Here is a 25,535-nt window from a genome sequence, read left to right on the forward strand (position 1 = left end):
ATTTGGCCCAAGTCTTGTTGGTTCCTGACCAGTGGCCGTAGCCTCGGGAGACTCGTTACCGAACGCAGAGGTAGGACAGCCGTCTAAGCTGACGGAGGTAGAACGGCAAAACAGACACTTAATGTCGAAAGAAGGAATCTATCCTTGCCACCTAGACTGGTGTTCGCGTCGGTGCAAATATCAGAGGTTCATTTAGAGCCAACAAGGCCTCTGAGAACGCGAAAGCGTGCTGCTATTTCTTTCGCTTCTTCTGCTGCAGTTGGCTAGTTCTGAAAGTTCTTTGTCACTTCTACACACCATTTCTAATCTTGGACCCAAGAGTTTGTGCAATGGCTTCCGGGGCAGAGACCGTCTACATGATAGATCCGCCGAAAGGGGAGGATCGCTTCACTGCAGGCAGCGTGGGGTCCGGCATGATTGCTGCAGGAACATCTACCACCATCGTCGCCTTGGTATTTTTCGTGCTGCGAATCTTCACTAGAGCACATATTGTGCGGCGAAGCTTAGGGATCGATGATTGTGAGTACATCGGTCATTCGATTGTGCCGTGAAAGCTGACATAAACTTCATATTTGATCATTGCTTCGATGATCATGAGCCTCGGGTTCTTGGCCACTGGCATCAAGAGTAGGTGTATTAGATCATAACCTGTTCTGCGGCTTGTTCACTGCTGACCATCATGTTTGAGTGATTGAGCTTGGTGTAGGATCCCACTTTTGGCAGGTCAAATATGCCGACTATGATCCCGGGTTTCTGATTGTGAGCTGCGATGTCTACGTTTCTGCCGGCCTCCAACTCTTGTCTGGTCGCTGGGCGCTCACTATGCTAACAGAATCCTGCAGTACGGCACTTGCACGACCATGACCTACTCCCTTACTGTTGTTCTGGCAAAACTGTCACTTCTATTTCTCTACCTTCGACTATGTCCTGACCAGAGCTTCCGCATCGTTGTCATGACGTTAATAGGAATCGTAACTGCATACTCGATCGCGTATCAGTTGCTTAGCCTGTTCGGCTGCCGCCCTGTTTATGCTTCATGGGACGCGGTGGCGTTGAAGACCGCAAGCTGCGTCGACAAAGAAACAGTCTACATGGTTCTCAGCATTGCTAACATTATTATGGATATCGTCATCCTTGTGTTGCCGTTGAAGATTGTCATCCCTCTTCAAATGGCGAGGCGGCAGAAAGCGTCGGTAATTCTGCTGTTCGCAACTGGCACATTGTGAGTTCTCCCCGCAGTCGCTTGCACCGAATCACAACTTCATAGAGGTCCTGTTATCTCCGTGGATATCTCAGTTACAGACACGCGGGCGGGATGTTGCGATGCCATAGACTATTGGTGTTGCACATCTCGTCCCGTCATCATCCGAACAGATAGTGAGGTATCCACGCAGATAACAAAGACTTGTAGCAAGAACTTCGAGCAGCTGACTTGACGTTACTATAGTGTCTGTGCCGCAGCAATCAAGCGCACCATAATTCTTCCTCCTTTAATGAAGAGCCTCGACTACAGCGGGGACGTCGCCGAACAGTTCAACTGGTCCTTTCTCGAAGCCAACGCTGGCATAGTATGCGCGGCTGTGCCGGGTCTCAAACCGTTCTTCATGCGGTACCTCCCTAGCTTCATTTCCTCGCGTATTACAGGTTCCAGCAACAGGACTGGCAAGAAGTCCCTCCCGTACAACACCGTCATTGAGAACAACAAGAAGAGAAGAAACATGCACTCTGAATCTTACAAGCTTCAGTCTCAGGATGACATATCTGACGGAGGTTCAGGGAAGGTGGACGATGAGACAAAATTGTGGTCAGGACGTGTTCTCCGCAAGGATGCTACGAATCATCGAGAGACCATCATACAATCAGGAGGTATGAGTGGTGGAAAACAGATCAGTCATATTGATGGGGGTAAACTATCGAATGAAGGGGGTAGGGATAACGATTCGTCGATTGCCAATCTCTCCGTTGCCTTTGATGGCAGGGGAATCAAGGTTACACATGAGACCGAGGTTTCTTACAGCAAGTGAACGGCCTTGTCAGGTCAATCCTTTGGGCGTAAAGGGTTTGAGGTCTGTACAGACTAGCATCAAATCTGAGTCGTACGTATCAACATAACTTGATGAACATCTGGAAAATGTCACCATAGGTCGAGCCACAGGGTGCGAAAGTCGTTTTCGAGATCGACATTGATGCTTACCAACACTTAGGTCGAGCAGCCTGGCTTCACGACATGAAGCTTTGAAGAAATATTGAGAACTGACTCAATTCTTTGCGAGAGATGAATACTTCCAGAAGACCTGATAACAGAGACAAAAACAAACTCAAATTTACAGAATGCCAGACTCCCATCCACCCATACTCGAATACATATGAACCTTAGCGCTTTTTGATGTCTTGGGATTAAAAATAACTATTGTTTGGGTTTGAATGGTGCAAAATTGCGCTGGCGTTTAGGCGGTTCGTTCTCGCAATGAGGAAAGGCGAGTGAAGCTGGTCTTTTCTTAGTTGGAGCACTTGTCGGATCGGGCAGTGGATGTAGCCGAATTGGACCCGGACGCCCTTCAATCAGTCGCTGATGCACGGGAGTGTTGGATGTTCTCCAATACCTCTTGTAGTATCTTTTCATCTTATAACAGAGCTCGTGGAAAAGATGACTGAAATCCAATCCCCCTCGACGGCGAAAGTCATCGAACGTTTTGCTCAGTAGCGGCGACAACGAGTAACGCTTTCCAAAGGAAGCCGAAGTCTCGAACCCTGCAGAGCATAGAATCTCCTTAATAAATCCCCGATTTTGTGCACGAAACGGCTTGCGAGCCTTCCGATTCTGAACGAAGGCACCGGCATAGCAACAGTCTAGTACGACGAGGACATCGCACGGCAAGTCGAGGATCTCGTCAACGATGTCCAGCCAGGGAATTCTCGACTTCTTGCTAGAAATCTGATCAGCTGGGTGACTGAATGGATCACACGAACGTAGCGGGGTTGAAATAAAGAAAGAAAGCATGCAGATGTAAAACGATATTCATGATCATGCACTTACCCGCATAGCACTAGGTCGTTCCGGTCACCCTCAATGTTGCCGTGACCATTGTACCAAAGGATCAGCAACGTTTCCGGATTTCCAGATACCAATGACTTCCTGTACTTGCGGATTCTCTCCAGAAGTCCCATAGTTGAGTTGTGCGAAGGAATCGTAAACTTCTCCACGTCGTAGTTGTAAGCCTTGAAGGAGTCCATTGGGTCTTCCATTTCCTGCTCGACAGTGTAGGGGGAGTACGGAAGGCGAATGAAGCCGGGGAAATCCCAGATCATGAATATGGCGTGCACTCTCTGGTAGTTGCTTTGGCAACAAGACGCATGAAATAATGCGAGGCTGTCGTTTTCGTCATCTTCATCGTCGTCATCGTCGCTTTTGTCACTGTATTCGTCCCAATCCAGATCACTCATTGTCTCCAGACACGATTCGTAACTCTCTGATTCGGACGAGTCATCAGACAAGGCATCCTCAGAATCATCGTCCGGGTCATAGTCGTTGTCGGATTCACGATCAAATTGAGACACAATGGAGTCCAAGTCGCTGACATCTGATTCGTCGTCCTCGTTGTCTTCTGGCGTTGTACCGGGCTCCCAGGAGTGATCGAGGGTAGCAGAGATGCGCGTACAGACAGCTGGACCGTGAGCGTGGTTGTTCTTGAGTGCCGCCCGCAAATCACGCCGAGATGAGGGATCCGCCTCTATGTGTGTCCCCAGTAGAAAGGCTACTAGCCGAAGGCAAAACTGGTCCTCGAGCTGCTGTGCTGAAATATCCGGGTTCTCAATCTCAAGAGACCTGATGACTCTTTGGGCTGAGCGACGGACACATTAGCAAGCATCATTCAAATAAAAGAGGACTTACCAAGTCGATCAATCCATGCATTGGAGAAAAAGCACTCTCCGAGCTGTTTCAGATTCGGGTGATCCTTTTTGGCACTGACTTCGCTCCGTTTCCACACTGGACTTTGCTGGGATCTTCCGGTAGCAATGAGCCACAGCATTCCATTATCGTTGTCTGCACAACTGAAAACGAGAACAGCGGAATCCGGCAAAATATTAAGACCGGCTTTTCTGCCTTGACGGGAGGTACACCCGTGTACGCGTCTGATGATGTACACAGCTCGTGGACGAGTCCCAGAAGTGGGGGCAAGAGTAGAGACATTCTGCATGGCGGTGAACGATTCGTACGGGTCGTCTGAAGCGAATGGTTCTAAACTCCTTCGATCCGGCGGTGGTTTGCAACATGCTGACTGCAAGCGGGACTCCTATATATATGTCATAGTGGAAGTCCTTGGAGAAACTTCGATTTTGCGCTAGATGAGGCGAAGTTTCTTGAAATCCGTGTCTCGGTGATTTCCCGTATTGCATAGTTCACGAAACACGTTACATATGCACTGGAAGAATTGGAGTTACAAAGGAAGCCCTTACCAGCTGTTTCGAGTCAAATAGACCCCGGACACTATCGTTCACATTCTGCTGTCTTCTACATCGCCAAATAATCCACAATTCAGCCAGCTGGTGCAAAGAACGGGAAACAAAGTCTGGGGATTTCCGAAAGCCGAGCTCCAACCTGTCAGAAGCTTATCAAATGTGCGTGGAAGGAGTACGATCTCTTCAGAGAACAACATCGTCTCCTGTCTCAAGCGCTGGTATAATTCGAGACTTGAATCGAGACCTTAGCCTGAAGTGATATTTAGCTACTAAAACTATACTAGTTACCGCATTCCACAACTAGCGTACGCAGCACTATCCCCCTAAGCCTTCCTTCACGGAGGAACATGTCGGGCCCCAGAATGTTCGTGTCTTTATCGTCATGGGTGTTAACGCGGGCGTTGGCTACGAGCTGGTTAATCTCCTTTATACCACAGGTGCCACTGTGTGCATGACATCGCGCTCCGAGGTAAGTGTCAAGAACGTCTGCCGCGCCTGGGGCTTCATCGGACTCAATACAGTCCTTTGAAAGCTGTGGATGACTTGGGCATCACGTCCGTCGTGACTAATAGCCCTGGGCGACCAGGTGGCTAGGCAAAGACCTGTAATAGCGGCCGGTATAAGGCGCATTCGGGTCGCCCAGCTCGTCGTACAGCTCGGTTCCGACAGCAATGTGCCAGACCTTGGCGTGCTCGCGCCCGACCTCGTCCGGGTTCTCGGGCTCGGGAAAGCCGCGCACGAGCTTGACGCAAGGGGAAGCCAGGGCGAGCTCGTCAACCATGATGAAGAACTCGTACCTGGCGCCGCGGGGCACGTAGACCATTTCCTGCGGGTCGCTCTGGCTGGGCTTGAAGGGGAGCATGCCCTCGGACTCGACCCAGGTGCGGAAACGGCGCTGCAGGTCGGTGATGGAGATGTTGTCCAGGGAGGGGTCGTCGACGAAGACGAAGTCCATGTTTTGGAGGATTTCCGGGGCGGGGGAGTCGGCGATGCGTTTGCGGAGGTTGGAGAGGACGAGGGCCTTGAATTGGTCCCATTTGGAGGTTGACTCGGGGGAGTAGGTTGTGCGGTAGATGACGAAGCCCCATTTCGGATAGCCGCAGTCGCGGATGTTGGTTTCGGGTGTTGGTTCGGGGAATTCGTCGTCGTCCGCTTTAAATATGTCGGAGCCCGAGTCTGAGGGTGGTGGGGAGGACATGGCGTGAGGGTGATGGTGACGGTGGTGATGATGATGAAGAAATGTAAGGGAAAATTTAGCAGGTGACGAAGCGATGGCTTGGGTCGGTAGTCGTCGGACAATGGTGATGTTGCTTATTCGGAGGTGCTGGTTGACAATCCTAGGCAGTGAGCGCATGCTGGCTTTGGAGGATGCATGAGAGTATTTAATTCAGTGGACTTTGGGCTGGAACACTTACATGGCAACTACAGGCTACATGTAGCCTGTTTATCAAATGCAGTAGGTTGACACTGGCGGGCCGCCAAGGGCAGCTAACGGGCAGGGGAGAAACGAGATATTACATTAGGTAGGTAATAAATACATGTAGGCCACATTATATGATATGGTATGGTGACATTCGGCTCTCCCTGGAGCTCAGCTCCGATCAATATCATTAGACCCTGCAGTGTCGCAGATGATGCCATATACAATGTACCTACCAAACTGCCTAAGGTAGGTAGGTCAGGCAGTTGGCAAGAAGAGTGAGTGCCAGCAGAGCAGGCGCGCGATTGGGGTTAAGGTTATCAATCTACCAGTATCTGGACACCTGGCACCACGTGGCAGGGTAAGCCACCCATCTACCTGCCCACTAAGTCATCATCATCACTTTCAGTCAGAAACAAACCTCCTTCCCAACGCGATGATTATTACTTCTCTCCAATGCATCAATCCGTCCATCCATCCATCCATCAATCAAGAAATCTCTTTCTACACAGTAAATTATCTACTAGCCCGGCACCAACAACAGATAAACGTCTGGTACCATCACATCCCCTCTAAACGACACGCCAGTCTCCTACGGATCACTCTCGGAGCCAGCATGCTCACTCGGCCGGGTGCGTCCAGTTGGGAATGTCATTCTCAATCTCTTGCAGATCCGCCAATACCTCGGCCCTGTGCTGCGCGTTCAGGTTGTTGCGGCTGTTGTACACCCGCCTGACCTGCCGAATACGCGCCCGCGCCCATGTACGCGCAAAGTCGGTCACCATGCGAAAGTACGACGGGTAGAACTCGTTCCACTGCGCCGACAGACCGCGCGCGTCCGGCAGGTTGAGCTCGAGCTGTTGCAGCTGCGCCAGGAACAGCGCTGCCCCGTTGTCGATGCTCGTCACCACGTCGTCGTCCCGCAGGTACCCGAACAGGGCCACCAGCTCGCGGAGCGGCGCCATGAACGACATGATGTCCGTCAGCGGCGAGTCGTTGCTACGGTCCACCGCGTCCCGGAGGAACCTTCCAAACAGGTTCGACCCCATCGGCGCGTTGAAGATCTCCACACGGCCCTTGACGCCGTTGATGTTGTCCTGCAAGAACGTGAACTCGGTCGGGTGCGTCGTCGACCCAAGCGCCTCGTACAGCCGCCCCACCGGCCGCCGGATATCGGGAGAGTCGGGCGTCACCCGGGGCAAATTCGCCGGTAGCCCCGCCGGGTCGCCCCAGATGTTCTGCCAGAAGTTCTGGTTGCCTACCCGCCGCGCCGTCGTAAGCCTCCCCGCCGGATGGGCCTGTCCCACCGTTGTGCCGTCTTCGCGGACGTATCCCGCCGGCCGAGCCGCCCACATCCGACCGTGCTCCGCCACTGAAGCGAATCGCCCTACTATGACCAGCGGAATCGTGTGCTCTACCTGCCCTCGGTCAGGAGGAGGAGCGTCGTTATCCAGGTCAATGTCGAGCGCCTCGATCCCCGGGTCACCGCAGTGGTCCGACTGCGTCGCCCACCGACGGAGCACCCTCACCAAACCCTCCCGGAGCCTGCGCATGAGCTGTGATGGCGGAGGGTACGCGAGCGACTCTTGGAGAATGACGATGCCGAAAGACGCCAGCCACTTGTAATCGCGCTTGTTAAGGATCTGGAACTCGCCGTCCTCCTGCCGAATCACGAGCGACACCCCGGGGCCCTTCTGAGCATTAGCCGCCTCGGCCAGAGCTACACCCGTCTCGCTGTCCTCATCGCGCGGCTCAATGTGGTTGCCCCAGTCGTCGCGGTTGGTCTGCGAGCAGAAGTTGTAGTCAAGCATGCACGAGTCGACTGTGCAGGTCAGCGGCTTGGGCACCTCCACCCGGACCTTGCAGCAGAGCGCCTTCTCCCGGTCCCAGCTGCAGGCGTTGTACGAGTCACCGCTGGCGTGGCTGTCGATCTGCACCTCGTACAGGGGTTTGTTGTCCTTGTCCAGGGCTTTGCAGTTGCCGTCGACGCAGTCGGGCGAGGTGCCGCGCCACCCGCACTCGTACAGTCCCGTGTCCCGGGGGCAGCAGTAACTCTGCACGACGCTGAAGGGGCATGCTCCCGTCTTGGTCGCCACCTTCGTGTGCGTCGAGGAGCACTCATTGCTCTGGATGCTACAAACCAAATCAGCCCTATTCAGATGTGAAGCCATCACAGAGGCGGGAGGACTCACCATCCCGTCCAATAGCAGTCCTTGACGATGCTCTTGAAGTTGGGGGCTTCGCAGCAGAGCACCTTGGATCCCCGCGCGCAGTTCTTGCGCGGCCACTTGGTGTCGGCCGAGGGAGAGCCTCCCCATTTGGAAGACACAACGGCCGTCTCGCCAGTGTGGCACTGCCCGTTGCAGTCACCCCAGACGCCACCGTCGTCGGGCGTGCCTCGCCAGGTACACGAGCTTGTCGAGTCCCGGGGACAGCAGACCGGCATGCCCTTGCTGCTGTCTTCAGAGCCCTACAACACATACAAAAGTCAGCACGTCTGCCTCGCCAGTGGTACCCCTGTCAACAGCGTCACTTACGCATCCTTGCCTGTCGACGGCAACCAGGCTCTCGCCATTGGGGCAGGCAAAGTGTCCATCCTCTCTACAGCCGTCGGATTTGTACACGTAGCAGCCCTGTCCGTTCTCCAGCTTGATGGTCTCGATCAAGTTGGAGCTGGTCATCTCCAGAGCCTCGACTTTATCGGTGTTGATGTGCGCCACCTGGTGGCCCATCAGCCCGCTCATGGCCGTGAACTTGTCGTCGTCCGTGTCGACGGCCCAGATCATCGAACCGCCAAAGCCCATCTCGTTGGCCCACTTGAGCTTGAGCTTGAACGTGTCGGCATCGTCATACGAAATCCACTGGTTCTTGTCCCAGGTGATGTACTTGACCGCCGCCTCCTTGTCGAACACCGGCTCGAGGTCCGGGAACTTCTTCAGGATGGCCTGGATCTCGTAGTACATGAGGATGCCGGCCTCATTGGAGCAAGGGCCCTTCTTGGCACCGCCGGCGAATGGGCATCCAGGCTTGGTACAGCTGGAATCCGCAAGCTCAAAGGCGCGCCCATAGAAGCCATAGCCCAGGACGACCTGCTCAGGCTTCACGCCCACACGCCAGAGGAGCTGCGTGGCGAGCTTGATCTCCGTCAGATTAGTGTGTGCCTGCGCGATGGCCCCGATAGGGTTGTCCCGGTCCCAGGTGCCGTGGAGGTCGTAGCTCATCAGGTTGGTCCAGTCGGCGTACTGCAACAGCCCGGGCATGTCGAACCAGCGCAGGTACCAGAAGGACGAGGGGATGGTGAATGTCAGGCCGAGCTTGCGGGACGACCGATCAAAAGTGTTGCGCAGCGTCTTCATCAGCAAGACGAAGTTAGGGGTATCCTCATCCCTGCCACCGCGGTCTCCAGCGCCGGGGTACTCCCAGTCGATGTCGAGGCCGTCGAAGCCGTACTTATCGAGGAACCTGACCACGCCGTCGGCGAACTTTTGACGGTTCGCCTGGGTGCTGGCAATCTCGCCGAACAGCGGCTGAGTGACGGTGTCGTTGTCGGAGAAGGTCCAGCCGCCGACAGCGACGTACACCTTGAGGTTGGGGTTGTACTTTTTACTGTCTACGGTGACCTGCCACAGGTCATCCTCGTGCTTCATGTCCATGGTGACCATCTCGTAGGTCCCAGGCTCGATGAAGGTGAAGGCATAGTTGAGGTGGGTAAGCTCCTTAAGGGGCAGATCCGAGGGCGACTTCTGGTTACACTTTGACTTGTAGCTCCAGGACTCGTAGTAGCCTATGACGCGTTCCATGGCGGCGTCCTTGGGTGAGCCGCCCGGGGGCTGAGGCTCTAGGATGCAGTTAGACTGGCACCCCTCGGTGCAGAACTCGGAGGTTGTGCCGCAGAAGCCGTGCTCGCTGCAGCAAGCGTTGAGCTTGCAGGTCTGCCCCGGGTTCACGGCGTACTGGCCGCACTCGGCCTTGGCGTCGCAGTTGGACTGGCAGCCCGCGCCGCAGTAGGCCGGGGCATAGCCGCAGTTGCCCGAGGCGCCGCAACAGGCGCCGTTGGAGCAGGGGCGGCCCGGGCCGCAGGTGTAGGGATCCTCGTCGAGGCGCACAGCGAGGCCGAAGGGGGCCTCCGCGTCCGAGACGGACAGGTTGCCAGACGGAGCAGGGAAAGCGGAAGAGGTGGTAGCCTCGATGACGGGCTGAGCAGTTGAGTTGTCTGCCCTGGGACTAAGGTGAGCTAACTCGACAGGAGCGCTCTCATGCCTGCTTCCGATATAAAAGGCAAGAAAGAAGAGAGGAACGAGCGAAGAGAGGGTAAAGAGAGTGGAGCGGCGGTCCCTAATGGATGATGCCATGGTTGCTGGGATAGATCGTGTCCCGCGATAAGTGAGAAGTGAACGAACGTCGACCTCAGGAAAGAGTGTCAAAAGGTGAGCCGTCTGGGCGAGCCTGGTTTCAAGGGGCATCGGCCACCCTGGGCTGGGAATGGGTGCTCTTAAGCTCAACCATCACGAAAGAGCCATGATGTCGGCCGACGGTATCGTGGCTTGCTCGTCCCGAACCGCGAACTCCCAGCATTTCAGGGTCCTTCCATTTCCAGCTTACGCAGGGGATCATCCGACATTCTCTCTGGCTCGGACTCGAAGCGAATACTACTCTGGTCTGACGGAGTCTCACTTGGCAGTAGCTCGCCCGTCATTTGAGTGATATACGGATGTCTCGTGAGAATATCGCGCGCCCTCATTTAGGGCTCATGCCTTTCCGAGAGAGGAAGTTCGATGAAAACTACCAGGAAGGATCATCATAGGATGTCGGCCCTCATTAAATTGCACAGTTGCATGTGAGCTGCTGACGGGCGAATCCCGTGATGCTGTTCCTGAGCCACAGCCTTGGCTGCATCAAGCGTTGCATCAAGCGTCAGCCTTGGCTGCATTTAGGCATCAGCCTTGTCGGGAACATCGCGGCGATTTTGGTTAAAAGTACGGATAGAGTTAAAGTTAGAGTCAATAGGGCCAGCCCGAGAGCTGCGGGATGCAGGGGCAAGGCAAGACAGAGGTCCATCCCGGATGTGACCATGACGGCCCGGTCAGCGTTGCTTGTCAGCGTTGCACCGAGTTGCAACCCATGAAAGCTTGCCAAGATAAGCTATTGATATGGGTTATGATCACGTTCAAGCCTAGATCAGTCCCTTTCGAGACCTCGTGATAATGAGAATGGGGGGCATACTATGGGATGAGTGAAAGGTCGGCAGGTGACGAAGGGATGTGGGCGGACATGTCATGTTCCGAGCTGGACTGGAATGGGCTTTTGATGGCAGTAGGCATCATGGTTTGTTTCCTGGACCATCTCACTTCCCTCTTTATGGCGGCGTCGCCCGAACCCAGAAATCTCTCGTCGAGAACCCTCGCACCTTCAGGGTCTCATGCTCGTTATACAGCCCATCTCTACGCTCTTTTGACTCTTTGCTGTCTCCGTCGCTCGTTTTCCCCTTTCTCCACGATGGACCTGTCCCTTCGCTCATGGGCTCTGCCCCTTGCGATTCACTTGCTTGCCCTCATGGGCTTTGTCGACGCCCAACAGTTCACCGACGTGAAGCTGGGCTACGCCCACTACCCCGGGCTCAGCGAGAGCTGCTACCAAGCTCTCAACACGACGGTCCAGACCTGTCCCGGCTTCCTGGCCACCCATGCCGCCGCCGTCCCCCGCCTCGAGCCCCAAATGCTGGAGGCCCTCTGCACACCGGACTGCCAGTCGTCCCTGGCTGCCGCCCGCCGGACCATCGCCTCGGGCTGTGGTGCCGAGACCGACGTCGTCGAGTTTGACCGGGTCGTGTATCCCGCGACCTACATGGTCGACCGCATGATCCACGCCTATGATCTATCCTGCGCCCAGGATGGGAACACGGGCGTATACTGCGACGAGGTGTACCTCGATAACCTGGCCAACGGCACCGCCGCCGGTCCTTGCTCCGGCTGCTCCCTCGGCACCGCCAAGGTCCTCCTCGGCTCACCCTTTGGCTTCGATGCAGAGTTCGCAGCCGACTTCAAGTCCCGCACGGCCAGCTGCGGCGCCGCCGGCTATGACTTCACCACGCCTACCGCGTACGCCGTCACCACCAAGCCCGCGCCGACGTCCACGGACGGCCCGGCGTGCGCCTCGCCCTACACCGTCCAGCCGGGCGACACGTGCGACTCCATCGCCACGGCGCGCAAGGTGTCGACCAACGCAGTCATCAGGGCCGGCGTCACCGGTCCCGGCTGCAGGAACCTCGTCCCGGGCACCCAGCTCTGCCTCCCCGAGGCGTGCGCCCAGTACCGCGTCAAGTGGGACGACAGCTGCGAGGACATCCTCGAGGCCGTCCCCGGTCTCCAGGCCCAGCACCTCCTGACCTGGAACCCCAACATCAGTCCCCTCTGCACCAACCTCGATGACATGGTCGGGCACTTGATCTGCGTCAGTCCCCCGGGGAGGACCCTGGCCGACGCCACCGCCGTCCCCTCCAGCCCGCCGACCACGACGCAGCCGCCTGCCACGCCAGTCCCGAGGCCCTCCAACGCCAAGGCCGAGTCCAACGAGCGGTGCGCGGCGTGGTACGAGATCCGCACGGGCGACTACTGCCAGATGATCTCGATCAAGAACTCGGTCGAGCTCCGCGACTTCTTCTTCCTCAACCCGTCGGTCGACGACCCCGGCTGCGGGAACCTGTGGCTCAACACATCCTACTGCGTCCAGCCCGTCGGCGACATCAACACCTACCCCTCCTACCCCTATTCCACCTCCCCGCCCTACACCCTCACGCCGCCCGACTACGTCACCACCACGCAGCCGGCCATCGAGACCGTGGCGCCCAGCGAGACGCCCGTCGTCGAGCACCCTCTCGCCTCCGGCTCTCGCGACGAGGCGGGCGGGTGTCGCGAATTCGTCGAGCACGTCGAGGTCCCCTTGCAGAAGGACCAGAGCCAGCAGCCCGACGTGCCCCAGCTGACCAAGAACATCAACGCCTGCGACTACGTTGTCGCGGCGCAGAGGATCACGATGGAGGATTTTATCGAGTGGAACCCGAGCTTGAGAAACGTGGATCCGTGTGTTTTGCAGCCCGACCTCCGATACTGCGGAGCGTACGGCAATACGACTGGTGAGACTATTCCTGAGAGCAACGGATTGCCCCCTTTTGCGAAGCGTATGCTAACATAAGAAACACGACAGCCCCTGACACTTCGGACGGCAGTTGCCTCGACGTCGAGACCCCGGAGCCCGGCACCGTCGAGGGCTGCGCCTGCTTCACCAAGATCAGCGGCTTCAACGCCGGCAAGTTCCTGTGCGCGGACATTGCCGAGGACATGAACATCACCGTGAGCGACCTGGTGAGATGGAACACGTGGATCGGCGAGGAATCCGACTGCGACGCGGGTCTCTACGCCGACCTCGCCGAAGACGCGGAGCGCGGCGTCTGCGTCAGGGACACGGCTGGCTCGGGCACGCCGCCCACCGAGCCCGTCGACCCCCCCGGCCCGACGCAGCCCGGGATCGTCGAGGGGTGCCGGAAGTACTACGTCGCCGCGTCCGGGGACGGGTGCTGGGCCATCGCCGACGCCAACGGCATCGACCTCGCCGACTTTTACGAGTGGAATCCCGCCCTCAACGGGGACTGCTCGGGATTGTGGCCCACGTACGCCTACTGCGTCCAGGGCCCCGCATCTCCTGGCGGCGGGGCGGAGCCGGTCGAGCCGCCTGGGCCCACGCAGGAGGGGATCACGCCCAGCTGCAAGAAGTACCACCTCGTCAAGTCCGGGGAGGGGTGCTGGGGCATTCAGCAGGAGTACGGCATTCCTGACTACGCGACTTTCGTCGAGTGGAACCCGGCGCTTGGGTCTGATTGCCAGAACTTGTGGCCTGATTATGCCGTCTGCGTTGGTGTTTAGGCGTTCTCGTCTGTTCCCAGGGCGTTTGTGAGATTGGATTGCTAAATATCGGGGGGGAGGGCTCGGTGTTCGTGGGAGAATGCTATTGACCGCAATCACATCCTGTCACGCTCGTGAGTCACACAGCGGCAATTCTTTGAGACTTTTCGGCCTGATGTCCATCTCTGGGGCAGATTACTCTAACAAAGCCCGCTATAATTTGTTCCCGTCCACCACTCCATTCTCCCAGTGATGTTCTAATCCTTGATCTCGTGCTGGAGTTTCCTGTGTAGCGTCGGTGCGGGGCCGGTACGGCTCGTCTGTAGCTTACTGCTATACTGCAAAGTACTCATGTCATCATTGAAAAACATATTTCGTTTCTTTGACTTACGTTGGCTTGACTCTCTGTCCATTGCAATAACGGCCTAGTCCAAATCTTTCGCCTCCCTGCTGCTACTGCAACTATAACGCCGAGTCAATATCTTCTTCTCTCACTACCCCAACCCGAATGTCAGGGGTCAGACCGCCAAGTCGACTAGAAGCCGTCAAGAGATGTCGCTTAAAGGGCCATTTTAGATCAATATATACCTGTTGGGGACGCTTCAGAGTGTAAATACTAATACCAACATTTCCTTCCAAGCTCCAATGTGTGATCCAAGAGATACTGATGCTGCCAAGTGTTGCATCACTAACTCCAGGCTTAGCGTACAGGGTCATTTGAGAGTGAGAAGAGGTTTAATTGAACGTCTCATCCCATAACCAGCTGCTCTGGATCGTTGTATCCAGATGCTTTGAGGATTCATGAAAACATTGCGGTGTTTGCTGACAGTCACAGGAAAGATGATCCAGACAGATCATCAATACTTGTTCTATACCGCCCTACCTAACGCGTTGATCCTACAGATCTCTTCATAATATTTCCACACCATGTTCCAAGAATTCACCGAATCCCGAATCTTGCCAGCATTTAACTAGGAAAGACGACCGTACTTCCTGTGGAAGTTTTCTAATTCCCCCTCGATTCTTTTCTTATGTTGGGCTTTCGAAGCCTCGACGTCGGTACTTTGGCGCGACATGTAGTAAAAGCTGCTGGCAGACTGTTCCTTGGTGTACATAGATGATCTTCGCTCCGCAAGCACGTCTTTCGACTCCGAGAAAGAGAATTTGTGAACGGCCTTCGCTGGTGTATTGCTGGAGCAAAGAGTTAGCCAATTGATTCCGTACCTGCACCTTTGGGAAAGGAACGGAGTACCCATTGTATGCTGAACTGGTCGAATCCATCGCGTTTGATAGCATCGTTTCTGTTCCTCGTCATACCTTGCGCAGCCCGCTTCTGGAGACAGCTTTGGAATCTGAAAAAGAACACCAAGATGGTTCTTTGCCGACAGGAGCCATATTTCAAAAGCCTTCATCCCTCCTGGCCAGCTTTTATACGTCGATGATTTCCAGCATAAACCTTCACTTTAAATCCACCTGTCCTTATCCCAATGCAATTTGAATCAGGCTCTCAATACCGAAGTCACCGAGAGCGGCACGCCGAGCACGGTACGCCCGTCGACAGTAGCGAATGTTGGCATTCAAATGGCCAGACGAGCCCCACTGCATGCTCGAACGCACGAATTTTGATGTGCAATAATGCCGGCATGTCGACGACGTGGTGTGTGGAATAACCGAGAGCACAACGGAGATGGCATTGGTGCGATAGGCGTTGAGCGCTTTACCTGAGTGGTTGACAGAAATCGATATCCGCTCGTGGCTTCGTGCCGAATTGATAAGACGAGAAGCTTGGCAGTAGTTGTAGTCGATCTGTTCTACCTTTATTGCATAAGCGAAAGATCAGCCGCAAAAGACCCAAACGAGGAAACGGAACCAATTACTGTGAAAGATAGCATGCCGTCTGGGTAGTTGATGGCCTTGAAGGTGGGTTGAAATAACTATAGCAGGCTCCTCTTCATCTTTGAAGATAGACATCAGCGCCGTTGAAGGGCCAAGTAATGAACAGCGATTGGTTGATCCATAGACCACCGAAGAGTTGAACTGTATCCCATAGTAAAGGTCCGCAAGTGTTGTTCCAATACTCTTCTAGACCATGTGATTTGGGCTGTTCAACTGTGAACAGGATGCGTGACGAGGCTCTGTTAAACTGGTGTTCCTGATATCAGCATCCGGCCTGGACACTTCCACCCCGCATCCCGAGATATTCTCTTTTCGGGGACCACGTGCTCCTAGATCCGTAATGGGAATCCCGGTCTCTGGCTGAGAATGCCGTCCATCAAGGAGTGCCATTGGCCACCCTTTTTTGGGCGGTGACAACGACGGCGAAGTGCAAAAAGGAGTTTCATGGCAAAATAGAAAAACAGATGAAAAGATAAGCCTGCACCCACTATGACAGCAGACCTTGCTGCTAGCTGGCGCAGTTGGTGTGGGATGGCTTCGTGTTGCAACACGATTGGGCTTCAGCCACACCGAAACGCGGGGTGACGACACCAACTCAGTGCCGCCTTACGCCCGACTCTGCCTGAGGCTGGTTGCCTGAGTTTGAGATATTCTGACAGGCGTTTGGATGGGCTTCAGTGTCGGAGGGATGGTTCGCCTGTGGTATGACAAAGAAGTCTTGTCTTTTCAGGCCAACATCGCTCATGACCGAGGAAGAGTTCGGCCCTTGTCCAGTCGACTCGTCAAAGTGGCCCAGGCGCATACATCTGTTCCTGTGGCTCGGGTCTCCGAAGTGTTTGAAGCCGAAGTGTAACTGGTGGCTCCTTCTTGAATGAACGCGCTGCGAATAGTCAATGTATCAGGCCTTAGTACAGTTGAATTTTCGGATACATTAGTCTTGAGCAATGAACCTCAGGGTATTCACTCTGAAAATTGCCTGGGATGAGCGAACCGGCAAGGGAGGGTGAATTGGTAGAAGAACAGTGTTCAACGTCTGCGGGCGAACATCGGTACGATGGAATGCCTTGCTTTGTAGAAGCCGTAGATGATGAGCAGCACGATTGCGAAACAGAAACATACCATACAACAGATGCTGCATTTAATGAGATCCCAGGGCTTTTAAGCACTCCTCTTATGGGTGAGTCCCCCCAAGGCATTAATATATGTTTTTGTCATGGATATTATGGACGAGTTGATGCCAAAGCCCCTACGTGGGCACTCTCCTGGTAAGATCCTGTCGTGGAGGGCCCACTTCTGCGAGGTGCTACTCCTGAGAGATTTGATTGGTACACTCCACGCACGAGACTGAATATCGGCCACTCACGCCACACCATAGTCTGCGCCGGCATCAGGCACCGCCCGAGATATGCACTGCCAACCTATCATCATGGCAGAGAATTGGCCGCCGGCCGCCGTCGGCCACTTCGTGTAACCCAATCCAGAGATCGATTGGTTCGATAAAGAAGCCCTTATGGCCGTCGGCGAGGACGCAATATATCAAGGTAGGCCGCCGGCGATAGTCCATTGCAGCTGGTGCATCAGGCTATGCCTTCAAAGAGCAAAACCAGTGAGACCGCCTAGCCTCATTTTGGAAAGATTCTTATTCTCATGACGGAAACATTGGATTGACTAGAACTATCTTTGTGTTTGAATTTCCATGGCGGTGACCGTGCAGAGTTGTCGACGGCGAAGTCGTCTGCCGAGACAGCCTCATAACGTAGGCCGATTCTTCGGCCTTTTCGCTGCCTGTTGAATGTCGCGTGAGACATGCTTCACAACCTTTTACCACATTATGGACACGCTTATTGGAAACATGCCACTCAAGGACCTAGTCAGACGTGTGCATCTCCTCAACAAAATCAAACACGGATTTTGACGTTTCTGTCTAATGAGCGAGGACTTCTTGCTGTCGAGTGTGAGTTACAGCATAGGTAGGCGCCGAAACTTCTTGCCCAGATAGTCTGCAAAAGTGATTGCAATGACTACCAGTGTCTTGCACTTGATAACACACAATGTCCAAGAGAGGAAACAAATTCAACGGGGTTGGGAGTCCAGACCTGTTGATGCCAGTGGAGGAGCATCAGAAACATCTCAGTATATCGAATCATTCCTTGCAGCACGGTAATGTTGGACAAAGGTCATTCACTACATGTAAAGCAAGGTATTCGGCATTGTCACTGTCGAAAGGCCTGAAGCCGTTGCTACCCTGCTTGGGAGTGGAGTGCGGACCGGAAAGGCGAACACCAGCAAGGAGGGCTTCGTAGAATAATGTGGAATTTTACGACTTTTCTAATCCTTCACACCGAAATCCCTACAACAGTCGCCAGTTTGCCTGGCGACGCCTCATGTGCTTCGAACGCAGGCGTTCACGGCCGTAAGTGTTGTACCCAGGCAGTATCCAGGCAGTATGAGCGCTGAATCGGCACTTTCAACGTATTGCGGGTATTTATTTGCCTATCCAACCCCCCGCGCACATTTACTTGGATTCCACATCATAAATCCTCCAAAGACAAACCAAAAACGTTCTGGAATAGAATCGCAGATGGCTTTGGCACACCGCCGGCAAATCATGTTCGAAAGAGAGGCCTGTTCTGACGGCAACGTGCATCGAGTCTCCTATCAAAACGAAAACGTCCTGTCCGCCAAAAGTTAGAGCATATCGAGAGCGGACGCTGCGATTCAGGCATTCGGGGCAAAGGTTGAAGAGAAGGATCCTTGACGACGCTGAGTGACCGACGAGACTCGTTTACAAACCTGCAAATTGAAATAGCTGCCGAAGCTAAGGTAGGGACTAGCTAGATGATTAGGAATGTTTCGTGTAATATCAGTGTAAAGGCTCCCATCAGTAGTGGATCTGACGGGGAAGGATTGGGTGACAGGAAGGAAACCCGACAGACGGCGCTATTAGCGGTACATCAAGCGGACTTTCATATCGCCTTGATGATTAGCAACGCCTCGAATCCAACAGACTGTCCGTATGATCAACGGTATATTCAGCATACCGTCGTCGTGTAATTTACATGCGATGTCGGCACACGCCTAAAGGATTGTCCACACAAGCCTCTCTCACATCCCCTGCTCTCAGCAATAGATCGCCTCACTGGTCTGTGTTCTGTGTAGATCTTATGTCACTGCCGGGAGTGAGGATCGGTGGAACTCCAATGGGAGTTTAGTGACCAGCAGTGCCAGCACAGCCCTCCAGTATACCTGTATTGTGTCTCTCAGCTCAAACGACACACCAATGTGAATTCGTTGCGAAGTTCTGATCCAGGATTGTGGTTTTTACGTATCACATATCAGAGACGAAATGTTCTGATTAGCAGCAGAAGCCGTCCATCCTGCACATTTGACTACGTTGTTATTTCACTACTAAATTATGGTAGGCGAGGTTTTAAAAAAGCGGCTTCTGACTGATCGCTCATAAAGTGGTGCATTGGTCTGTGAAACTGTTTTGAGCCAGAACTCGAGTATGTAATTTTGAGCTACCATCCAAAATCAAGAATATCCCCCGTGAACCTCCATGTTCCTTAGACTGACACCAGCATCCTTGTCCTCAATCAGGTACTTCAACGCAGTAACCAGTGTATCTGCTGCTTCTGAGGTCGTCTGGTGATGAAAGATAACCCTCCCGTTGGGGAAGACTGCCAATTGATGTTTGACGCAGTAGTCCACAAACGCAGCAGCCGGAATATCAACGGCGGCCAGATCAAGAACGATCATGTTTGTCTGGACTGGGAGCGCGAGCTTGTATCCCAATTCTTCGATCTTGGCCGCAGTTGCCTTTGTCAATGCATGAACCTTGCCCATGCGTGGAAGGGTGTAGTTCAATGCTTCTAGCGCGGCCGCGGCCATCATTCCTGGTTGCCTCGTGCCACCCCCAAACATCTTGCGGAACCATTTGGCACGCTCAATGAACTGCTTGCTTCCGAGGATAACGCTTCCCATGGGTGCACCAATACCCTTTGCCAGGCAGATGGACAAGCTATCGAAGCAAGCTGCGTACGCCTTGAGGTCGACGCCTTCGCCGATGACGCCATCAAACAAACGAGCGGCGTCGAGATGCATTGCCACTGGCTTCTGTCCCCCTGGTACAGGAAAGGACCGCACGTATTCTGAGATGGCCTGGGCCTCTTTGAGGGGAAGAATTGTACCACTGAGGGTGTTTTCCAGGGACACCACACGCGTTGGGGGGAAATGGACTAAGGACGCCAAATGTTAGACACGCTAATCTTGATTTCGAGGATCCGAACGAAGCTCACTGTTTCCATCCGCAATCATGTTCGCTTTGACATCGTCGAAAGTCAAGTGGACTCCATTCTTGGGATGAACCGTGGTGGCAGACGCCTGAGACATGACTGGCAGGGCGCCAGACTCCCAGCAATGGACGTGGGCACGATAGTCTAGAAGAACGGTATGAGGCGGCTGGGTAAGATGGGTGCGGAGGCAGATCTGGTTGCCTTGAGTGCCAGAGATTGCCCACAGGGCGGCTTCCTTGCCAGTCAACTCCACCAGTCTGGCCTCAAGAGCCTTGACGGATGGGTCACCGTCAACATCGTAGATATCATCGTTCACCGTGGCCTCGAGGATAGCCTTTGATGTACCCTAGGTCAGTGGCACAATTCCATAAAGTTCTATGCAGGCGCTGGAGATTCGAAAGATCTGCCATACCTGCATCATGTCTGGCGTTGGAACCGTGACGACATCAGAGCGGAAGTCTCTTGATGCTTTATCAGCTGCCGCCTCCCACTTAGCGATTAGAGTAGGGGTGAATTCCATGAGCTCGTCATTCTTGGTAGAAGGCATGTTTGCTGGTTGATACGGGAGACAGGAGCTTAGTGTTGATTGCATAAAAAATGAATTGTGGTTTAAGGCGCCTCTGTCCTGATCGATCCAATGGCTAGGTAGTCTTAGACAACTTTGAGTATCTGGAAGAGTGCAGCAGAGCCTTTTCCTCAAATCTGACACTATTAAGTTCAGTACTGAGGCATTCGATGATCCCGAACGTTAAGGTTGTTGCTCCGAGTGCAGCATCGACGCTGCTCAGAAATTCTCGAGTTTGATATCTGGTGCTGCTAGGGTTCCCCACGGAGAATACACGTTGCGACGAACATCTCCACCTACCCCGCGTTTCTCATGCATACAATTGTGAATCTACCAGTAACAGCGGATTCCATTGAGAGAAGTTGCCCGAGGCAAACTGCAAAGGGTTGGTAGGAGCAATGTTGCAACTCGTACTTCCTTTCTCAAATGAGAATCCTCAGATGAGAATCCTCAGATGAGGAAGGAAGGTTTCTTGTTCATCTCAGCTACATCTACATGCCCTTTTATCTTCGACCCTGATATCCTATCCCTTGATATCCTATCCCTTGATGTCTTACTCAGTGCCGAACATAGCCGAGAGCATCCCATGTGACAGACCTAGCCTGTTACATCACTTCCCCCCTTTCTCAGCCGCTAGAACCATCGTCAGAGTCAGCCTGTTACACAAACTACAGTTTCCCTAGGAGCCGGTCGGAGACTTTATCGTGCGTGGCTGATTGGCTTTGATTTACATACAGCCGTAGACAGACAGCCAACATGAGGCCACGGAAGCAGCGGGTCGCCGAGGCAGCGGAGAGACAGTGGGTTTCCGGATTTGGGGCCCGACGGCGGCGCCCGTAGACGGCGAAAGTTGTGGGCCCATCACTCCGATATTCACAATCATGTGGATTGCCTCATATCAAATCGTCGCAGGTAATGGTCTGACTGAATTCGGCAGTGGTTCTGACTTTTGCATTGTGCCAAATTTGAGTCTGTTCAAAAAGACCGCATCAATGACTAGGTTGATTCTGGAGCATTGCCATGCGACAGGCTTCGTCATATTAGGCACTGATGAGAACGAGTACGCGAAGAAGTGTCATGCTGTGAGAGAGTGCGGCAGTATGCGGTCTATTAGGGAAATCTTTACGTCGCACGAAACCGACTTTAGGCTCAAGAAGCTCGACAACGACCCTTAAACGGACTTGGGAGGTTTCAAGTGCCTGCGGAACAGTCTTGGAGGGAACCACTAATGTAAAGTAGTTGGAGACTCCAGAAACCTGGGGCAACACAGTGGGCAAACGGTGTAAATGCCATCCACTGGTGCAGAGTTGGATGACCACGGAGGTGCACTGATGCATCGGTCGCTATCGCTTCGTCCCGAAGATCGGAGATTCGGGCCCTCCCTTTGTCCTTATTATCACGACATCCCATAATTCCACTGTGGGGACACTTAGTTCAGGAGACGATGACACGCCCTGTTTTTCTTTGAAAAACTGGCGATACGAGCTGTTACATGCCAAGCACTGCGGCCGGTGGGTATCGCGGGATGCAAGGTCCTGATGCCGTGACACCGCGATGCCGGCGGCGCGGAACTTGCCAAGATCCGAAGACTGCGATCTGCGTGCGGCATTGAACACGGGTGAGACAGTCCCAGACCAGTGACAAGGGCCACAGAAAATCTATATCTGCAATTTCTGCTAGTCTTGTTGGTATTCCATCATCGCTAGTTATTTCATGCTTCATCGTACAACACAAACGCCATGGGTATCAAAATCATCATCGTAGGCGGCAGTGTCGCCGGCCTTTCTCTTGCCAACATGCTTGAGAAGTTCGACATCGACTACACGATTCTCGAAGCATATTCGCAGATTGCTCCCCAAATCGGAGCCAGCATCGGCTTGCTTCCCAACGGCCTGCGCATTCTGGACCAATTGGGCTGCTACGAGCGACTCCGAGAGGCTGCTGGAAACTACTACCACAGAGTGGTCTTTCGCGATGCTAAGGGGAAGCCCATTTCCTCAAACCCCGGCCCAACCATCTCTGAAAGGATGGAGAAACAGTTGGTCAATTCCTTTCAGTCGTGGATGCTTAAGATACTGACAGACGAAGTGCCGGATACGCATCCTTGTGGGTGGACAGACAAATGCTGCTGCAGATTCTGTATGACAACTTGAAGCAGAAGGACAAAGTCCTCACCAATAAGCGCGTCGTTCATGTGGAAACCAGCTCTACTGGAGTTGTGGTGAAAACGGAAGATGGATCGACATATGCTGGCGACATCTTGGTCGGCGGCGACGGAGTTCACAGCAAGGTACGGCAAGAGATGTGGCGGATAGCCAGTGTCTCTGATCCAACCGCCTTTCCTCCAGAAGAGAGATCAAGTGAGTACAGAAAGACTTCAACAGCATTGCCACTAATTCAGGTCTTGCGAAGAGAGATATCCATTACTAACAAGTCCGCACAGTCGTACAATCAAGCATGAAGTGCATCTTTGGAATCTCCAAACAACCAGCAAACTTCCCACTTGGGGCCACTCAACAGTCCTCCTTCTTCCGAGGACATCTGTACCTGGTCATATCCGCACCGGGCGGCCGAGTTTATTGGTTCCTGTTTCATGAATTAGATGGGACCAAGCATGGGAAAGACATCCCGAAGTTTTCTAAGGACGACGAGCTGCTCCTCGCGACTCAATATCGAGACGATCACATCACAGAAGACATGACTTTCGGGGATCTCTATGACAACCGCATCAAGTCTACATTGGTCCCATTAGAAGAGCACGTCTTCAGGAGGTGGCATTTTCAGCGAATTTTGATCATCGGAGATGCGGCAACCAAGGTACTGCGACCCATCCACCATGACCACATATACTTTGTCGTGGAAACACGCGCTGACAACGTCTTCCAGGTCCATCCGATTGCTGCCCAAGGAGGAAATGGCGCGATTGAAGCCGCAGCGAACCTTGTTAACGCCCTCACCCGCACCGAGATTCCATCCTCTCCAGAGCTGCAACTCGAGTTCATCGAAAAGGCGCTCGGTGAAGTATGCGCTATTCGATACGAACGAGCCTCGAGCATGATGAAGAAAGGTCGTCGTGATGGCTCATTCCTTTGCCAACAGCCTCCGTTTTCAGGGATTCTCATTCACTACGTCTTGCCCTGGCTCGGAGACGACCTATTTTTCAAGGAGGTTCTTAAGCAGTCTCTTGCTGGCCCACGTATTGAGAAGCTCCCCGCACCAGAGAGACCTCATACGAAACCTTATAATGACGAGCTGCCTCAGGCTTCTGCTGGATCTTCTTGGTTCGGTTGGACGACCGGGACGCTCGCAGTAGTCACGCTTGGCATGGTCGTGCACCTCACCCAGAGTACTGGACGGTTGGCATGGATGGCGAGGAGCCGTTGATGTGACTCCTGCACTGGACGTCCTCCCTATGACCCGGCATCTTGGAAGCTTAAAATGTTTCTTTAACTTTGGCTGATTTCATTACCTACTTATTTTGTTCTTCTTCCATCTTTGATATCAGATCTATCAATAGCCAGTCCATCAACCAAGCTAGTTTTGCTTGTATGAGTGTATATGTGTGTTTCACTGAGCCGTCCCCGAACTAATGTATGTCTAGAGCTCGGCTTGTCAATTTGCTTAATCTAGAGCATCATCTATGTAATTATGTCTGCTGCAAGAATCCCACTCTCCATACCAGGGCGCTAGTAGAGATACCACACGCGGAGGTGACTCAACCCACAAACCTATGAGCAACAAGTTCAACAGTATCCAATACTGAATCCAATAGCCCCCAAAGTGACTCATTTCGAAAGAAGTCACACCCAGCGACGGCCCTCTCTTCGCTCACGGGCCTCTGCTTTCGCCTTCTCTAAAGTCCGAAGAATACCCATGAACTTAAAAGTCTTCGGAGCTGATTCAGGTATGGGCCTTGAGTTGCGCTCAAAGACTAGATCACGACTAACTCGTACTATAACATATTCGTCGCTGATGAACTGGACCACAAGTTGACGGTCGTTCTGATACAATTGTAGTGCGTGCTTCTTTCGGCTTGGGCGTGTGGGTGAACGGAAAGGGTGAAACTGGTAGTCTGTTTTCGAATCCAGACAGATTTGACCCTCGACAGTACGCGTATCGGTCCTAGGTTTTTTTCCACGTGTCAAATCATCATGGCTGTCTGGATAGTAAAATTCGATGTACTTGAACGACGAGAATTCCGTCCAGAAATGTTCGACGTGTTCTGGGCAATAAAGTCGGAATGTCTTGTGATGAAGGGACCCCATGTGCAGGGTTTCACTTTCCTTCTGAGCCTTTTTCAGAGTTTCGTATGCTGTGCGAACCTCTTCCACTTTGCGCCTCTCGTGGTCCTTCTCGTCCACTTTTTCTTTTGCAAGCTTTCGAAGATGTTCTTTCCGATCCTCCCGTAGCTCTTTTAGCTCGTAGTACCGATCTGCGTCGGGGCCTCTGTACGACCGTTCTGATGTGCTGTCGTCTGAGTCAAATACGCCATTTTCGTCCTCTGCTCGGTGCTCGCAGTCGTCGTCCTCACAGTCGCAGTCGCACTCAGCCGTCACCGCTACTTCGTTGGTGGATCCATGCTTGAAGCTCTCCACGTCGGAAATATCTTCGTCGAAGTCCTCAGAGATGAAATCAGAGTCGGGGCCAGTGTACAGTGCATTGACTCGGTAGTACCAAGCCGGCAGCGGCCGCTCTTCCAACTTCTGGGAGCTGGTCATGGTGGGTGTTGTTGTCGTCGGATGCTGTCGACCTGAAGATGTTAGCGTTGAAGGACGATAATTTTAATTGAGCAAAGACCAAGCTACTGTAGTATCTATCCCCTGTGAGTGCATTGCTGGAGGCGGTTCTCGTACCCTCAGCGTTGTAATCCTCCCCACTGCAGTGGATCAGTCATACGCTAATTATTCCTATGCGAAACAGCGCACATTTTCCCCATTCTTATTTTGACCGGACATGGCATGGCCATGTATCGATTGGCTTCGGCGGTGAAAACACGTGGA

General features: G+C 53.5%; 9 protein-coding genes across 9 annotated transcripts; 3 read left to right on the top strand and 6 right to left on the bottom strand.

Moving 5' to 3' along the window:
* Positions 1 to 593: 593 nt before the first annotated feature.
* Positions 594 to 2,024, top strand: SAT4-0 (Satratoxin biosynthesis SC1 cluster protein 4; the record flags this gene model as incomplete). Its single annotated transcript, XM_032037493.2, has 4 exons — positions 594 to 627; positions 707 to 759; positions 843 to 1,222; positions 1,448 to 2,024. The coding sequence occupies 4 exons, from the start codon at positions 594 to 596 to the stop codon at positions 2,022 to 2,024; spliced, it is 1,044 nt and encodes a 347-aa protein (XP_031883488.2).
* Positions 2,025 to 3,033: 1,009 nt separating this feature from the next.
* On the bottom strand, positions 3,034 to 4,031 carry CGGC5_v009126 (uncharacterized protein; the record flags this gene model as incomplete). The annotated part of the gene is made up of 2 exons (XM_032037492.1): positions 3,034 to 3,842; positions 3,893 to 4,031. 2 exons carry the CDS (start codon positions 4,029 to 4,031, stop codon positions 3,034 to 3,036), a joined length of 948 nt encoding a protein of 315 aa, XP_031883489.1.
* A 995-nt stretch (positions 4,032 to 5,026) lies between these two features.
* Positions 5,027 to 5,659, bottom strand: CGGC5_v009127 (uncharacterized protein; the record flags this gene model as incomplete). The annotated part of the gene is made up of 1 exon (XM_032037491.1): positions 5,027 to 5,659. One exon carries the CDS (start codon positions 5,657 to 5,659, stop codon positions 5,027 to 5,029), a length of 633 nt encoding a protein of 210 aa, XP_031883487.1.
* An 842-nt stretch (positions 5,660 to 6,501) lies between these two features.
* Positions 6,502 to 10,233, bottom strand: CHIT1-0 (Chitotriosidase-1; the record flags this gene model as incomplete). Its single annotated transcript, XM_032037490.2, has 3 exons — positions 6,502 to 8,014; positions 8,074 to 8,351; positions 8,419 to 10,233. 3 exons carry the CDS (start codon positions 10,231 to 10,233, stop codon positions 6,502 to 6,504), a joined length of 3,606 nt encoding a protein of 1,201 aa, XP_031883643.2.
* A 1,144-nt stretch (positions 10,234 to 11,377) lies between these two features.
* On the top strand, positions 11,378 to 13,800 carry CGGC5_v009129 (LysM domain-containing protein; the record flags this gene model as incomplete). Its single annotated transcript, XM_032037488.1, has 2 exons — positions 11,378 to 13,013; positions 13,085 to 13,800. The coding sequence occupies 2 exons, from the start codon at positions 11,378 to 11,380 to the stop codon at positions 13,798 to 13,800; spliced, it is 2,352 nt and encodes a 783-aa protein (XP_031883631.1).
* A 950-nt stretch (positions 13,801 to 14,750) lies between these two features.
* CGGC5_v009130 (uncharacterized protein) lies at positions 14,751 to 15,671 on the bottom strand (the record flags this gene model as incomplete). Its single annotated transcript, XM_032037487.2, has 4 exons — positions 14,751 to 14,970; positions 15,032 to 15,080; positions 15,501 to 15,594; positions 15,657 to 15,671. The coding sequence occupies 4 exons, from the start codon at positions 15,669 to 15,671 to the stop codon at positions 14,751 to 14,753; spliced, it is 378 nt and encodes a 125-aa protein (XP_031883630.2).
* A 3,538-nt stretch (positions 15,672 to 19,209) lies between these two features.
* On the bottom strand, positions 19,210 to 20,517 carry gly1 (putative low-specificity L-threonine aldolase; the record flags this gene model as incomplete). The annotated part of the gene is made up of 3 exons (XM_032037485.1): positions 19,210 to 19,913; positions 19,974 to 20,304; positions 20,383 to 20,517. The coding sequence occupies 3 exons, from the start codon at positions 20,515 to 20,517 to the stop codon at positions 19,210 to 19,212; spliced, it is 1,170 nt and encodes a 389-aa protein (XP_031883507.1).
* A 1,757-nt stretch (positions 20,518 to 22,274) lies between these two features.
* Positions 22,275 to 23,919, top strand: andE-4 (FAD-dependent monooxygenase andE; the record flags this gene model as incomplete). The annotated part of the gene is made up of 4 exons (XM_066152122.1): positions 22,275 to 22,573; positions 22,624 to 22,895; positions 22,979 to 23,352; positions 23,422 to 23,919. The coding sequence occupies 4 exons, from the start codon at positions 22,275 to 22,277 to the stop codon at positions 23,917 to 23,919; spliced, it is 1,443 nt and encodes a 480-aa protein (XP_066008433.1).
* A 416-nt stretch (positions 23,920 to 24,335) lies between these two features.
* On the bottom strand, positions 24,336 to 25,253 carry CGGC5_v009133 (uncharacterized protein; the record flags this gene model as incomplete). Its single annotated transcript, XM_032037482.1, has 1 exon — positions 24,336 to 25,253. One exon carries the CDS (start codon positions 25,251 to 25,253, stop codon positions 24,336 to 24,338), a length of 918 nt encoding a protein of 305 aa, XP_031883512.1.
* Positions 25,254 to 25,535: the final 282 nt, after the last annotated feature.

The sequence above is a fragment of the Colletotrichum fructicola genome (assembly GCF_000319635.2).
Source record: "Colletotrichum fructicola Nara gc5 chromosome Unknown KSG_Nara_v1_contig05, whole genome shotgun sequence".
Taxonomy (NCBI): Eukaryota; Fungi; Ascomycota; class Sordariomycetes; order Glomerellales; family Glomerellaceae; genus Colletotrichum; species Colletotrichum fructicola.